Source organism: Dicentrarchus labrax, unplaced genomic scaffold (genome assembly GCF_905237075.1).
Source record: "Dicentrarchus labrax unplaced genomic scaffold, dlabrax2021, whole genome shotgun sequence".
Taxonomy (NCBI): domain Eukaryota; kingdom Metazoa; phylum Chordata; class Actinopteri; family Moronidae; genus Dicentrarchus; species Dicentrarchus labrax.
Genome location: NW_026136721.1, coordinates 19011194 through 19027593, shown reverse-complemented (window position 1 = coordinate 19027593; position 16400 = coordinate 19011194). Strand labels below are relative to the sequence as shown.

The following is a 16400-nucleotide window of genomic DNA, read 5'->3' as shown; positions in this document are numbered from 1 at the left end:
TGTGATAGAATTATTTTGAATTGACAGTCTAAAATAAAAATGCTCTGCCAACATGGGTTTATCACAATTTATTTTTTTTACTGATAATCGTATTGGGTAAATTGATTGATGTTTTTCTCTTTTCACCAGATGTCAGTCGACCAGCTTCTGCTGCAGTTGCTAAGAAACCTACAACAACTACAACATCCACTGCTTCCAGAAAACCAGAACCCTCTAAACCCACAGCCACCGTAAAGCTCAGCTCTGCCTCCAAATGGTCAACAACAACGAAGGCAGCAGACCCCAAGGTGTCACAGGCAAAAACTCAACCACTTGCGAAATCTACTCCTACAAAGAAACCTCTGGCTGCTGTTCGGTTCCCTGCCCTTAACAAACCACCCCTTGGCCGAACCCCACCTGCCTCTCCAGCCAACAAACATGCAAACAGCGCCACATCTCTGGCAAAACGTGGCACCAAACCCACTCAGGCTGTCTCACCTTTCACTGCAGCAAAGAAGACGGGGGTTACAAATACTACCATACCTGCTTTAGGAGCACAGAGTGCTGCTGGTGCAGCGATAGCAGCGGTAGCAGCAGCGACTGTGCTAGCAGAAAGACAAACGGAAGCTACAGTGTCCTTACCGCAAGAATCATCTGTTGCGGCCTCTGCACCAGAGGAGTTCCCTCCCCCAATCTTGGCCCAGGATACCACTCCGGAGGTGGTACCTCAAACGACTGCTCAAAGCCATGCAGCTGCTTCCCCTCCTCCACAAAGCCCTGTCAGGACAGCCTTAGCACAAACATCTCCATCCCAGGAGCAGTTAGAAAGCAACACTCCCTTACTAACAGCACAGGAGCAGACACCTGCCATAGCTGAGCCTACATTACCAACAGTGGCCTCGACTCCAGACCTCTCTGAGGAGCCTGTTTACCTGTTGACTAACCAAACCCCCTCCACATCTAAAGCCCTCCAGGCATCAGCAAATGGTATTCCTCAGATGATTCCTCCAACCAATCTAAATGACGAGGAGGACGAAGAGGAGAGGGAGGGAAGTCAGCTGGTTTCTGTGTCTGAAATGAGTGGAACCACACAGCCCACGGAGGAGTCTCGTCCTGGATCGGCTGGACCAGTTGGAGGGTCTGCTTGGAGGGCTGGTGGCGCCTTGCTCTCTGAGCTGGACTCCGAGGATGTAAGCGGCAGCCAGCAGGGTGCGTCTGAATTGAGTGCCCCTGGTGTCTTGGAGGGCACAGAGAGCATGGATGATCTAGGAGACGGCAGTCTCAAAGGAGCCATTGATATGGAAGGAGCCTCAGCAGGTTCACCTGACTTTGAGAAGGTTCCTGAGATACCCGTTAATGACTTTGATGAGGATGAAGATGACGACTATGACGATGATCGGGTGTGTGACATGGATGTGGGCTCAGAGCGGGCAGATGAACCGCAGAGACCCAGGCATGACAATGATGTGGATGACGATGAGGAGGATGAAGATGTTGAGATGGCTAGTGAGGGGGTTACAGAGAGCGGACTGGAAAGCTATGGTAATGCAGATGAGGATGATTTTGCTGAGGATGAAAGGCTGGACAACCTGAACAGAGTGGCCCAGCCACCACCTCCCCCTATGTTGCCCTCTGCCCCTGCGGCTCAGTGGGACCAACCAAACCCCTTTGCTGATCCCTGGGAAGAACCTCTTCAGCCACAGCAGGTTCTTGAGCACGTCTCCCAGCCTGAACAGGGGGCAGGAGCAGCTGCTGCAAGCCCTTTGGCAGAGCCCTGGCAAGCAGATTCAGAGACACCAACTCAGACCCCAGCCCAAGCCTGGCTAGAACTAGGCTCTGGTCTTTTTGCTCTTGAAAACCAAGAAGTTCCCCATCATTCCTCTAACAAAGATGAGCCACAAAATCCAGAGGCCCAAATGTACATGAACCAGTCCAGCCCAGCTCCAATGCAGACCCTGGCCCCAGCTCCCCTCTCTGCCCCAGGAATGTCTCTGTCAAGCACCCTGAGCAGTGAGACCAGCACACCTGAGGAACTTGGGGACTACAATAGAGATGGAAAGTTCCAGCCTCAAGATGCGCAGGCGTCTGTGCTTTCCCCACAGCCTGATCTGGATGACCCGGACCTGGGCATCCACTTGGAGAGAGAAGATGGGGAGGGAGAAGAGGAAGCTGAGGCAGAGACCCTGCCTGCTGATGAAGTCTTGGGAGGCCCTGCAACTGCCCCCACTTCAAACCCCTCTTCATGCTCCGGAACAGAAGATGAGGCCAGCGACACAGAGGGAGAAGCTCAGTTGGATGATTCCTTGGAGAGTCCATTGGTCAGCCACATAACCTTTGACAGCCAGCCTCCAGCTCAGCGCTGCCTGTCCACTGTAGAAGAGGGAGAGGAGGCTGAGATGGAGGGTTGTGCAGGTGAAGACACTACCCCACCTTCTGCTACATCATTGGCGTCTTACGGCTTTGATACCATGACCACAGCTTCAAACTCCAATGCCCAGTCCACAGGGGAGAGCTGCGTCAAGAGCCCTGGCATCTTCTCTCTGGAGGAGCTGCCTGAGGAGGCCAAGGAGCTCTGTCTGATCCCACAGCCTCACACCCAGCCGTACCTCGCAGAGCATCAGTACATCGAGTGTGGGAAGCAGGAAGCGGAGTCTGCTGAGCATGTCAGGGGGAAAGTGCCGGGGCCAGAGGAAGCCCTGGATCCTTCATCAACTCCTAGCACTTTGCAGCAACCAGAGGAAAACCCAGATGACATCCAGCCTCCGTACTATTCTGCTATCTGTGAAAAGACTGAGAACTCTTTTACAGGTAATGTATAGTTCATAATCTCCTTAACAGCCCAAGTAATGTCCCCTAACTCCCTCTGGCCCTGTTCCAGCCTATCCACAATATCTCACTGTTGTAGTTCTTGTCGTCAGTGTTTGTCCTGAAATCTCTGGGGGTGGATGTAATCAAAGTTAAACTTTAAAAAAAACAAAACAACAGAGAGCACTAGAAAAAAAGAAAAGAAAAAGAGGACAGCAGTGGCACCTCCCTCTGATATAACTTTTCCATGATGAATATATGGCTTAAATTCCTGTATGTGCAATAGCTACTACTATTTACTGCTAATATGTGTGAGCGTGTCTGGGTTTTGGTTTCTGTTTTATTTAACACAGAATTATGTGGGTACCCTGAACTGGCATGGATTTGACTTGTCTGTTTACAGCTCTTAAAGAGGGAAAACAAGAAAATAAAGCATAACAAAAGAAATGTGGAATGAACTGTTTAACATGTTTTCATGTGTATTTATCCCAATACTTTTTACTGACAATTAGTTTTGATTGTATATTCCTGTTTGATTTTCGCTGTCCTACCTTATGATACAGGCAATCTTTCTTATCCCTGATCACTCCTCATCTGTTCTTGCACTTTAAATTGTAATCCAGCTTTTTTCTTGTGTTTATCCATCTTTTGGAGTAATGAACCTTAAAACTTTAAATAAAGATTAGATTTTTACCATGATGTACTCTCTCACTGTATAGTTTTATTGAAATGGGCTCTTGGGAGTGGAGTGTTAGGCATACTTATCTATGGATTTGTGCGCGAGACAAATCTAACACGTTAATTTCAGGTGTCAAAAGCTTCTTTTTTTTTTTTTACCAGTGGCTCATTATATTGCAGACACTTCCACTCAGTCAACCATGTAGCCTACAGCTTATCATTGCTTTAATCTTGCCATACACTCACACAGACACTCACTTGGCCTTTACTTTGAAAACTGGACACAATAAACTGGAGATTGTGCCCTACCTCAACGACTTCACGGGTCTGAGCAACCACATAACTGGAACAAATCTGCCATGAGTTGATCATCCACACCACCAGGATCCATCCATGGATCAAACTTTGCCATCTGAAGCAGCAGAGAAGTTGGACATCTCATCGTCGAACCTGAAGAACCGTCCGGCTCATTCTGCTGCTACTTTATTTCCCTCCAGTCCACTGTGGGTGTGTTGCTGTTTTAGCTCTTTTCTACTGGCTTTTTTAAGCATTCTTGCTGCACTGTTTTATAGTATTAATGTTAACTTATGCTTATGCATGTCACTGTTGCACAATGACTTGACTTTCATTACTTTACTTTTGGATTGGTGTGTTCAGGGTCAGCCAGATAGCTTGGCTCTAGGACTTGATGTACTTAGGTTGGAATAATGTCTAGCCTTCTAAAGCCAAGCTATTTTAGTTTTCTTGTGATGCTGGATGTCTATAAATGCATGGAGAGCTTTTGCATGTATCATTGGTTGACTAACTTTAAACTTCATTCACGGGTGATGACTGTTTAAGCTCGCAATAGGTTTTTTCTGTGGTTATCACCATAGTTGATAGTGATTGCATATACAGGAAGTTGGCTGCTTTTTTGCACAAAAAACCCTTTCTTTTCTGGGTGTCATTTATTTAAAAAGAAAATGTACAGGAAAAAAAAAAAACCCACGTTGAATATGCACATTTGCTCTCTGCACAAATTGCCCCTACCCTTGCCCCAGCCACCACCCCCAGTCACCTTACTTTGGGTCACTATTCTGGTGTGTCTGTTTTTTTTTTTTTGTTGTTGTTGTTTTTACACAAATGCTGTGTCTCCACCCCTCTGAATACTTAGCAGGCTGTATCTGTCACTGCTGCACTGCTTTCAAACAATGTCCCACTGTCACTTGTTCAAAGTATACAAATACAAATAATTGCTGGTCAGTTAGGCCACTGGCAGACATTTGGGCTTGGCTTCACAATGCTTTTACTATTCCTTCAAGTATGAGCCTCTGAAGGCCGCCCCCTTCCCTCTACACCCTTTTGCTTGTACTCACACTGCACTGCTGTCACTGTCCTGCTGCCTGTGACCTGTTTTATAACACCACGCTACTGTAATCTTCCTTCCCACTTCCTCTCACACACAGGCTTCACTGCACTACCGCACCCTCACCGCCGCGATCACACAGCATACCCCAGAACCTACTGTGACATCGTCAAACCTCACAGCGCCGCGGTCACCTCGCCGAAGCTGACCTGTGCCGACCTCCCACCCAGGAACCTTGGGCAGCAGTCGCTGAGCCCCCAGCTCCGCAGGTTGGAGCAACACCAGAGACAGCTGCTGGAGCTGCAGCAGCGCAGGGAGCAACAGAGCCGACCGCTGGAGGAGGCGGAGCAGGAGCGGAAGAGGAGGGAGGAAGAGGAGCAGAGGAAGAAGAAAGATGAGGCTGAAGAAGAAATAAAGAGGAATAAAGAGGAGGTGGAGAAGAACATGCGAGAGCAGGCGGAGATGACAAAGCAGAAAGAGGAGGAAAAATTGAGGAAAGAGGAGGAGCTCCAGCAGAGGAGAGACCTTGAAGTGCAACTGCAGCAGCAGCAGGAGGAGCTGAAGCAAAGACAGCAAATCATGCAGTGGCAACAAGAGCTGCAACAGTCTAATAAAGGTCAGACGGTCCTGCTGTCACCTTCCTCTGGCCTCTGCACCATCTATGAAGCTCTAGAGAACAGTGATGAAGAGGAGGCTGAAGATGAAGAGGGAATAAAGCAGCACACTACTAAAGAGGAGCCTAGTCCAGAGACGTCAAATGAAGAAATAGACGAGGACTGTGAAAGGGGGACATCCGATGAAGACAAACTTGGAGATTCGTCGCCATCCACAGAGACCCTTCCTCCTCTCCCAGACTCCCCTCAGACACTGAGCAACCCCTCCCAGGATGGAGACAGCTCCTCCCCTTGCCCTCCTGAGTCTCCAGAGCGACCTCCACCCCTGGACCTGGACTGGGGGAAGAAAGTGGACATTGTCCAGCAGCTGATCAATCAGACCCTGCTGCTCAACAGAGATGGCTGCTCCTCCCTTCTGCTGCTGCCAGGGGGTGCAGGAGGCACACTGAGCCCCCTGGAGAGCAGCCTGTGGCCCAGCCTCCTGCCTCCACTCACCCCTCCTTCTGCCACAGTCACCTCTGTTAGCAGTTTCTCCCCAGAGGCCACTGGGAACTCCCCACAGGGAGAGTGGACAGTGGTAGAGCTGGAGACGCATCACTGAAGGTGTGTGTGTGGGTGTGTGTGGGCGTGTGTGTGTGGGGGCGTGTGGGGGTGTGTGTGGGTGTGGATGTGGGTGTGTCACTTAAAATGCAACATCTGCAGTACTGTTAAACACTAACATACAGGGAAGATAACACAAATGCTGTCTACTTACACACACACATACTTATGGGAATTCAAGAATGGGTACACAACAAACAGGGGGATGTACACATGCAGAGCAGCACATACACACAATTAAGCATATTAATATTGACTTCTTGAACAGTATGAACTGTTTGAAGTAAATGCTTGGGCAGGGTGATGTGGGGAAAAAAAATGCAATACCAAGTAGAAATTCTTCAACATTGATCTAAATCACAGTATCTATAAGGAAGATGAACTAAAGTCCATCACATTATACTAAATGGTAAAAAAAAAAAAAAAAGTTATTTTAAACTGTCATTCACAAGTATTTCAGAAGAACAACCTGAGAGAAATTGGTAATTGCTTTGTAGTATTAAATTGACTGTTAGTTCACAACATGTTTAAAAAAAAAACCATGATGGTATCACAGAGATATACAATAAATGATACTGGTATACTGCCCAGCCCTGGAGGTAGACCCATACACAATCAGTGGTTTCCAACTAACAAGGGGTCACCAGATGATTAGCAAGATAGATGAGCATAAAATCCTATTTTTGCTAAACAATATTTTTATTTCTTCAGGATTTACTCTTTGCTTATTTTTCTTTTTTAAAACTACTGAAAAAAATTGCCTATTATGGATTTAAAAAGTATTAAAATGCATCAATCTGAGAGGGAGTAATTGATGTGGTCTGAACTTAGACAGATTCAACCTGTGACAATGAGGCACAAATCTAGAGCTCTGTTTTAAGGGGTCATTAGATGAAAGTTTGGGGACCACTGCATAGATTTACTTAAGAACGACAGGGATCTCTAACTGTACTGTAAAAACGAGCACAACACAGATACACAATGCTTGGCGGTGCTACAGCTCCATTGTTGGCTGTTTCTCAAGCACGCATGCTGTTTATTAACGGATAATGGTAAAAAAGCAAATCTTGCCCTGAATTAAGACTCTCAGGTTGTGCTTACTCCCAGGATGGATACCACCCTAATTAAGATTCGTGCTTACTGTGAAGTTTGTGAAACAAATCGAATTTGTACGTACACTAAGAGCAGGGCTGGGATTTTAGAAGTACTGAGGTTGAAGTTCTCCCCTTGGCCTTTATTCAGTTAACTGTCAAATTTTCTGCAACCACAGTACTTTGAGTACCAAACTAAATATATCAATAGTGGCAAGTCATATTCTTAGGCTTGTTTAATTATTTTTCAATCTGATATTTCCTCATTTAAAACACTTAGGCTCTCGAGGGGGTTTTAACAGATACGTGAGTAGTTTAATGTATTTTGTTAGAAAATGTCAGTATGTTCATGGACCAAGCCCTGGGTTTTAATTTATTTTCTATTAGCTTTAAAGTACTGAAATGGAAGTATACTGAGTGTATAGTAAACACACTGATATCAGCCTGTAAAGTTTTTAATTGTAAAATGTAAACTACCTCCAGGTTGCTTTAACTCCCAAATTCACAAAATCAAATAAGGACACAACCTCTGTGTCCTCAATGGTAGCTGTGACACTGCCTAAGAGTCTCTACTCAGGGCCACAAAGTCTCCGGTGCTGCCAGTGAAGAACCTGGGTCTCATCTCCACCTCAGAAATTCAAGTAGACGAGCGCAACATAACCCCACAGTGAAACTCTGCACCTCTCTCACCTCACACTCGCTATCCTACACCACTGCAAACAAACATCACACTGACGATAATATTACACTTCAATCCTTTAAACTCACACAACCAGCACCATGTGGTTACTGACAGTCAGTAGCAGGGATGCATCATGGGATTCTAATAGGGTTGAACCCGGATATTTTTCTTTATGCCAAATCTGTGCCATGGGTGGCCATGTCCACACACACAAACACACCGACGGTGCCAAATGGCCATTATCAATTTAAATTGACTTTGTGTTCCTCACCTGTAGCCCCTTTAATTGAAGCCATAACTCTGCATACATGTTTACACATACACTGATCAGCCATAACATTATGAGCACTGACAGGTGAAGTGAATAACACTGATTATCTGGTCATCATGGCTCCTGTCAGTGGGTGGGATATATCAGGCAGCAAGTGAACATTTTGTCCTCAAAGCTGACATGTTACAAGCAGGAAGATTGAGCAGCGTGAGGATTTGAGCGACTTTGACAAGGGCCAAATTGTGATGGTTAGATGACTGGGTCAGAGCATCTCCAAACCTGCAGCTCTTGTGGGGTGTTCCCGGTCTGCAGTGGTCAGTACCTATCAAAGTGGTCCAAGGAAGGAAAAGTGGTGAACCAGAGACAGGGTCATGGAAGGCCAAGGCTCATTGATGCACGTGAGGAGTGAAGGCTGGCCCGTGTGGTCCGAGCCGACAGACGAGCTACTGTAGCTCAAACTGCTGAAACAATTCATGCTGGTTCTGATAGAAAGGGGTCAGAACACAGTTTGTTGGGGCTGCGTAGCTGCAGACCTGTCAGGGTGCCCAGGTGGTCATAATGTTATGGCTGATCGGTGTATTTCCTTATTACGTTGTAGTAAAATGAGAACACTGAAGATGTCTTGCTACTGAATAATCCCAGATTTCTGAGATTGCACTTAATCAAAGTCTTAAATTCTTTAATTTTGTAATAATTCTAATATGTTGATTGAGGCCTTGACACTGGCTGGTTAAGTCCTGGGTGTCGTCCTCTTTGGTATAATTTATTTGCAAACTGAGCTCAAAGAGCTCATGTATTGATTTAGAAACGAGGCGGATCATCAAATTTTTTGACAACCTGAGCGTTAGCTCAAGCATCATTACATGATCTCAGTCTGGTCAATACAACAGGTAAACATTTCCTTTAAAACACTGGAGTCAGGGACTAATGAGGTTTTAGTTATGTGCTTATAATTGTGTTGTTAGTGATCAAATGAAATACTGCTGAAGGGCAACATCACTGCTTTGTTACCCCACAGGTATAGTCTTCCTTGTGTTTCATGCTCCCATTTTATTTCACTACAGACAGATGATAGCTGGTTACTATACAAGGCCCTCTACACTGGTCCAGTACACAGATTTAAAAGACGACTAACTGGGTTTTAACCGATACTGCTGTGAAGGTCAGGAGTCACTTTATAGTGTGATAAGAAGAGGAGGATAATGAAAAGGGAGGGATTGCTGGGAGGGTTCAATATCAGGTTATTCTGAGTATTAATGATTATTGTTGAAACTGTGATGAGCTGTGGTACGAAAGTGTGTCTCTCTGGTTGTAAATGTTCATACCTGTGCTGTATGTGTTTGTCAGTCGGTGTTTAAGGCAGTCAGCTTCACTGTACACTAAGTAGTAGACAGTTTCTTCCTTTGTAAATGTAACTGAAGGACACAGAAATGCTAACAGAATTTGACATTCATTTGCACTCTTGTCCATTTGAATACGTTTTGTATTTAGTCAGATTTACTACCCTGCTCGCGTCAAATAGCATAAAGGCTAACTTTAGTTTAATCCAGTCCATCCAGTGCTTTAAAATTAACTGACTTTTACCGTTAATTTCCCTTTACCATCACCGACTAGTTGGTCTGCTCTCTTATCGAAGCCTATGTGTAGCAGCTGAAAAGCAAGAATGTGTTTATGCTTATGTACGGTTGCGTTCTCGTACCTCCAGGCAGGACACGCATTACGCTCACTGCATTTTTGACAAAGCTGGACTTTTTAAAATGTGCCCTCTCAAACGTGTCTGTGTAGTGTTTTTGTAAGCATTTATGTGTATATTGTTCAAAAAGACTGCTCACTGTAACGAAGGGAAACTCCACTTTACTTTTGTACTTTAGAGGTTTAGAAGTATAGTTGCCCTTTAAGAGTCATATTATAGATTTTTATTGAATAGACAATGAAGGATGATGGTTGTAAATGGAGGATTTTATTTTTTGTTTAAGTAAATTGCCGCCTTCTTATGCTTCATGTCCAGTCCTCAGAACCGTTGAGCTGAATGGTTATGAGGTCAAAATGAACACAGATATCTTAATTATAGTTCATTAGACTCAAAGTTGGTAAGTCTCACGTTTTGGGTTAATTTATTAAAAATGAGGTGAGGCCTGTGCGAGCTAATTTAAATGGCTCAATGAACCTGTTGAAATGAAGTAAATGGGCGCTCACACTTGTTGAGCCCAAATCATGGCAGCTTGTCTTAAAATGTTAAGTTTGTTTGGATTTTCTGAAAGACAGAAATCTGTGATTGTGTGTAATTATTTTAATGCTGTTTCATGTAAATAAAATGTGTTTCTTAATAACTCTTCTGGAAGTCTTTTACAACACAACCAAATTCTCTTTTAAAAAAAGTGGAAACCTAAAATATTTACAAACTTTAAAATCTTTTAAAACTTACAACATTAACACACTGAACAGATTAAAGTGATAGAATAATGAGCGTAAAACAGACTGCTCACAGCAGATAACCTGACTGAGGCAATACAACTTTCTGAAACAAACATTGGTCACAGCCTGTAATGAAAACACAAACGTCTTCATCTTTAAATGTGGATTAAAAAAAAGCATCAACTCACTCTGGCTAAAAGCGCCAGATTTTACGGTCGTGCTTGTGATTCCAGCTCGGGCGTTTCTGCTCCGACGTCCGTAAGAAATCAGACGTTCAACCTTTAAAATCTCACGTAAACTCAACACTGAATAACTAGCTGAAGGATTTATCTGCACCATCCTCTGAGAATTGGCTGTTTATCCTTCCAACAGTAAAGAACGGTGTATCCCAGAGACGGATGTCACACACGTACTCGCTCACAGCTCAACGTCGCTCTCTCGCCTGCTGTGACAGCAGCAGCTGCAGCAGGAGGTCTGTAGCGCTGCAGCTCGACGGCTCACTGCTGCCCAGTAACAACAGCCTTTGATAGCTGGCCTGAGGAACCTCGCACATGATCCTGAAACAAACAAGAGCACAAGCAACTGTTGCTCTAATTATCAGTTTGATTTTACACTTTTTAGTCTAACACCCCCACCCCCACCCCCCAAGATACCACACTGAGCATGGGAACATCTCTTTACGTAAAAGTATCTACGGAGGAATGAATGAACAAATGTAAATCAGTATACCAGTCATTGATGTCCTCTGTGTCGGGGTCAGGGTTCACCTGCACCCACTGACCAATGGACCACATCCTCCCAGTGTTACCTTGGGGGCTATCCACGCCGGCCTCTGCATGCGTGTTGGGAACGTCCTCGCAGCACAGGAAGTAACTGAATGGGACGTTGGGATTTTGGTAATAATATATTTATTTCCTGTTTCATTTACTATCAAAACTATAGAAACAGACTCATCACCCAGACTCACTACTCTGTGTTGCCGACTGTTTCTGCCTCCCTCTCCTCACTCTCTCCACCCTGCTCTTCATCCGTCTGCTGCTGCTCGTCTCGGAGTCTGTCCACGTTCCAGCGCATGCGTTTGTGCTGGCCGGTGTCGACCCGGGCCAGGTACGCCGTCGGCTTACAGTAGAGGAACGTGGTCAGCCTCAGTCGACCGAGCTGACTCTGGCCAATGCAGAAGTGAGACACACTGGGGCACGCACACGGGAGAGAGGGAGAGAATAAGAAAATGGATTCACAGGATTCAGCTGGTAAAAATAAGCAGAAAACAATACCAGCATAACAATCTAAAATACCAATATAAATAGTAGAATCCACATTTGTAGGGAGATACATTTACGCTGCCAACAATATCAAGCGATCTGTCAGAGTGGAGAGAAGGGAATGTACCATATTGATTTAATTTATTGTATTTATAATGTGGGAACTGCAAAGCCTCCAAATGATTACAGGCGTGTGCAACTACATTTGGCCTCCAGATGTCTCTTTCAGATATTTCGTAACTTAAAAAAAAGCATTACTGGATATAAAATGTGGCTGTATATATAAAGGGATGAAGGATATCTTTACAAACTATAGAAGACTAAAGCACTTAAATGATCACTAAGTTTAGACAATTTTACTTAAGAGCATGTTGTCCTGTACTGTACTGTACTGTCTCGCCTATGAAGCATGTTTCCTCTTATACAACCTTCCCTGACATAATAAAGGTTTAGTAGAGACTGAAATTAGTAAACACAACTACTTAGAGAACATTCACTTGGCAAAAATCTACACCAACAAACTGGTGTGAAGTTAATCCTCCAGAAAAAGAGCAATGGTTTGTTATTGTTTAAGAAATGAATTCAGTGGAAAAGTTGATCCAAGTTTTGAGAATAAAATGAAAGAAATGAGAAAACATGGATCATTTAAATGAAACCAAATGCAGGAAACCCATCAAAATTAAATTAATGAATGTATATTTGTATGTCTGATTACCTCATGAAGACTTTTTGTTCTGTTTGTGCCAATGTGACATGTTTTTTTCCAGAAAGAAACAAAAAGTAAATACTAAAAGGAATTCAGTATCAGTAGAAATGTGTGTTGTTCTCGTGCGTGTGTGTGTACCTGTTAGGCTCCGTCTCGTCCAAACACAGGAGATTGTAGTTGGCACAGGTCAACACCAGCTGCTCCAACCGGTCACACAGCTGCTGAGAAAAGTCCAGCAGCTGCACGCGCTACACACACACACACAGAGCAGAAGTTTAGACTAAACTTGGAGCCCTTCAGCAACAGATATAATATGCCCACTTTAGCAGACGGTTTGTTCCAACAACTGGAACTACAGCATAGTAACAGTCACAACTAGTATTTCCTGTAGTTTGAGTTCAAGGAAGACAACAAATCCAGATATCTGTCAATCTGAACATTTTCTGTTAACCAAATCCACTTGGCTAATAAAAATACATACAATAATCACAATAAAAGAGCAACATGCAAAATACATCAGGAATACCTGATGACCTAATTTTAAACAGTATTAAAATGTTTTAGGTTGGAATTTCAGATGAAATGGCAATGGTTTCAAATGAACCAAAATCACTTGAATATTATTAGAAATAATAAAAGTTTAAAATCACAACCTGTGAATGATATATTTAAACTCATTCAACATCCTCGTGACACAAAAGCTGCTCACTACGGCGCTCTTTACCCTCGTGTAGATGTCAAAGGGCAGGCCGGAGTGCTGGGTCACGGTGCTCCTAGCTATCGATTCCAGATGGTTAAAGAAAGGCTGACAGGTGTACAGGAAACTGGGCACTGTGGTGGTAAGAGCCTCTCTTTCTACATGCCCTCTGTTAAAAAAAACACACACAAACAGAATCATGAACTACCAGAAATACCCAGGTAGCAGTAGTCCATAATGACCAGCCAGTACCCTACCCGTTGACGAGGTAGTCCTGTAAGTCATCTGCTTTCCTCATGAGGAACTGGAGCAGCAGCTGCATGGACTGGAGGCTGCCCTCCATCCCTCTGACCTCCACATAGCTGCAGGCCTCACAGTCACAGCTGCAGGCCGCATGGTCGCCACAGGGAGGCGCCAGAGCAACATCAGCCAACAGCGTCAGCGGCTCCTCCACCTCTGGAGCACACATTAAATGCCCTTTACAGTAACAGGAAGAATATACACACATATATATATATACACACACACATTCAATTAACTCACTGACAGTGAATGAGTGGTAAAACTGAGAGACATTAAGTTAGACATCCACAGTGTTTAACCTCTTCGTCCGTCGCTCTGCAGCCTCTCCGTGCAGTCGGACTCGGTCTCAGCTCTCTCGTCCCGCCGGTGTCCTGATGGAGAGTCTGTGGAGAGCTGGACTTCAACCTGAACTTCAGTATCATCGGTCATGCTTCCTGCTCGTACATCAAACTGGTATTTCTCAGGAAACCTGCTGAAAATAAGAAACGCTCCGTGAGCAGACTGCGATAACGACTGTTAGCTTTGTTTACCGTTAACCTTTCGTTTGCCACCGTTGATGCTAGCAACACAACGAACTTTTATTAGTAAACAGACGACCAGCGATAACGACTGCATACTGCTCGACTACTTGGGGTTAAATCACAAGATAATGAACGCCGTTTGTTTATTATAACGTTTTAATAACTAATGAGCTCACCTTCGCGTTAGCTACGTAGCTAGCAGTTACGACGACCGTTACCTCGCTCTGTTCCTCCGGTTGAACCTCGCAGGGGTCAAAGGTCAAAGGTCATTAAAAGCTTGTTTATTATTTGTAAGGTTTGCTTGCTTTGCGGTGTACAGTGCAAAAAATATAAAAACTGGAACTGAGTTAAGTAATCAGGATGCGAAAAAAAGGGGTAATCAGATTACAGTTACATTTGGTAAAAAAAATGGGATTATTTAGCAGGATTACATTTTTAAAAATAAACTGAGCAGAGGATACATTTTTCATTTTTTCTGTTTCTATTTTCTTTTTAAAGGTTATATTGTTCTGCTGTCCTGTGAAATCAATACTTCTTACTGACGTTTCCTTTCTCTTGTTTTTACACACATGTTAAGGTAATCCAGAAGTAGGCTAATGGAAAGTAATCAAATTACGTTACTTAACTGTTGTGATACTCGGATTAGGTTACTGACTATACGTTAACATGTAATTAGTAACTGTGTCGGATTACATTTTTAAAGTTACCCTCCCAACCCTGGAGCCATAGCTCAACATCCATAATTAACTCTACTCACATTATTGTACATTGAACATCTTTTGGTTTTGCAGTGTCGGTTTCACTAAACAAACTATTTGGAAATACGCTACCACAAATCAGTTCACTGATGCAAATGCATTTATCTTCTGGTATCCAAGTTAGAGTTTTAGTTATCCATATAAACTAATCTAATATTTGTTTTGTGAAGATCTGTTAAATGAGTTTATTCAACTGCAGGATATCTGATTTTATGTGTTTTTCTTTCAGTTTTGCCAGCCTAACACAATGATAACATGTTAATGTAATCACATGTAGTAAAAATATTAAAGATATGACAGCCTCAGTCATTTGAACATAGCCACTGTGGACCTTTAAATAGCCCTGTGATTTGAATAACATGTATAACAAACCGCATATTACTTTTTAATAACAATACAGACATTTCCTCTTTGACATGTGTGATGTAATACAATTATTATCAACTGTTCAGTCAGCTTGTTTTAAAGTAGGCTAACCAGTAAACACATTCTTTGCAACTTATCTTTAACATCCAGAAAAAAAAACACTGTTCATAAAGTCTTTGCTGAAGTACGCACAAAACAGATGTCTTCTTCCTGTGACTTCCCCTATATCCTCTACACACAGAAAGTTTGTGTAACATGTCTTATCCTTTCCCGTCCATTAACTTTAATTTAAAAACTACATCACAGTCCTACCAGGTCAACAGGACGAACAGGATATTGTTTGAAAATTGGTTCAATTCAGAACTTAGGAATCAGGAATAGGTCACCCTATCATGAATCATTACTACCTTCTCAACACATTTGTGATGTTCTCACAGTGTCATCTTCTTTCCTACTCACAGCAAGTTGAATCATACTAAGTGCTGACAGTGGGTGACTCAGTATTTTCCTTTTTTATTTTTAGTTGTGACAGCGCACATTTTCATGTCACATACATATCAGATATGTGTGTATCCTGGAGCGTTGGGATCACTTTCTGTTCCGGCTTCCTTCCTATCTTTCTGCTGGCTTATTTTCATTATGGAAATCAGTTATGCAAATATGATCCTGTTCAACTTCTCTATCAAATCTACTGAAGACGCCCACTCACACATCACCTAACCCTATTATGAGTTTCTCTCACATACACGCATATGTAATAATACATGATTACCATTTCTGTTGAATGAGATCCACTTTAGCTCTGGAGACAAGAATACCCTGTGCAGCAGACTTGAATATGAGACTTGAGTTAGATTTAACCCTTTCAACACCAATTTCACTTGTTTACTCTCTGCTTTGTACTTGGATTTTATACAATGAGGCAAAACGACCACAGTACAGGAAATATTATATTACATGTTCATATTCAGTTAACTTTGTACAGTAGAAACTGTCTGTGAGAGTAAAGGATCACACCAAGTAAGACGCAATTTGGACTTAACTTCAGGAGACTTGGCTCACTTTAGACTTGACTACAGAAATACTTGATCATACTTAAGACTTGAGAGAAAAACTAGAGACTAGCTGAGACTTGACTTGGTCCTGCGCCATAAAACAGTTCTGATATATCTTTATTGCTTAAAAGCTCATAATAAGAGTACAGTATTCATCTGTGGTTGGAGTTTTGATGTGTATGAAAAACTTTATTTCTAGATAAGGAAAAATCATTAACTGTTGTAATCATGATTGTATCTTTAGTCCCCTTA

At 43.2% G+C, this 16400-nt stretch overlaps 2 protein-coding genes across 3 annotated transcripts in view; one reads left to right on the top strand and one right to left on the bottom strand.

The window, feature by feature from the left end:
* The window catches only part of prr36a (proline rich 36a), a 32812-nt gene extending 22417 nt beyond the window's left edge, over window positions 1-10395 (top strand). For both annotated transcript variants that reach the window (XM_051384191.1, XM_051384192.1), the window contains exons 5-6: window positions 130-2787; window positions 4908-10395. In XM_051384191.1, coding sequence (XP_051240151.1) covers window positions 130-2787; window positions 4908-6022 — 3773 coding nt within the window. In that variant the 3' untranslated portion in view covers window positions 6023-10395. The remainder of the gene's footprint in view (window positions 1-129; window positions 2788-4907) is intronic.
* cunh19orf67 (chromosome unknown C19orf67 homolog) lies at window positions 10153-14211 on the bottom strand. The gene is made up of 8 exons (XM_051384231.1): window positions 14146-14211; window positions 13748-13920; window positions 13403-13601; window positions 13173-13314; window positions 12587-12696; window positions 11448-11669; window positions 11210-11353; window positions 10153-11037 (listed from the first exon to the last, which is right to left on the bottom strand). The coding sequence occupies exons 2-8, from the start codon at window positions 13875-13877 to the stop codon at window positions 10905-10907; spliced, it is 1080 nt and encodes a 359-aa protein (XP_051240191.1). The 5' UTR covers window positions 13878-13920; window positions 14146-14211; the 3' UTR covers window positions 10153-10904.
* Between the last annotated feature and the right edge of the window lie 2189 nt (window positions 14212-16400).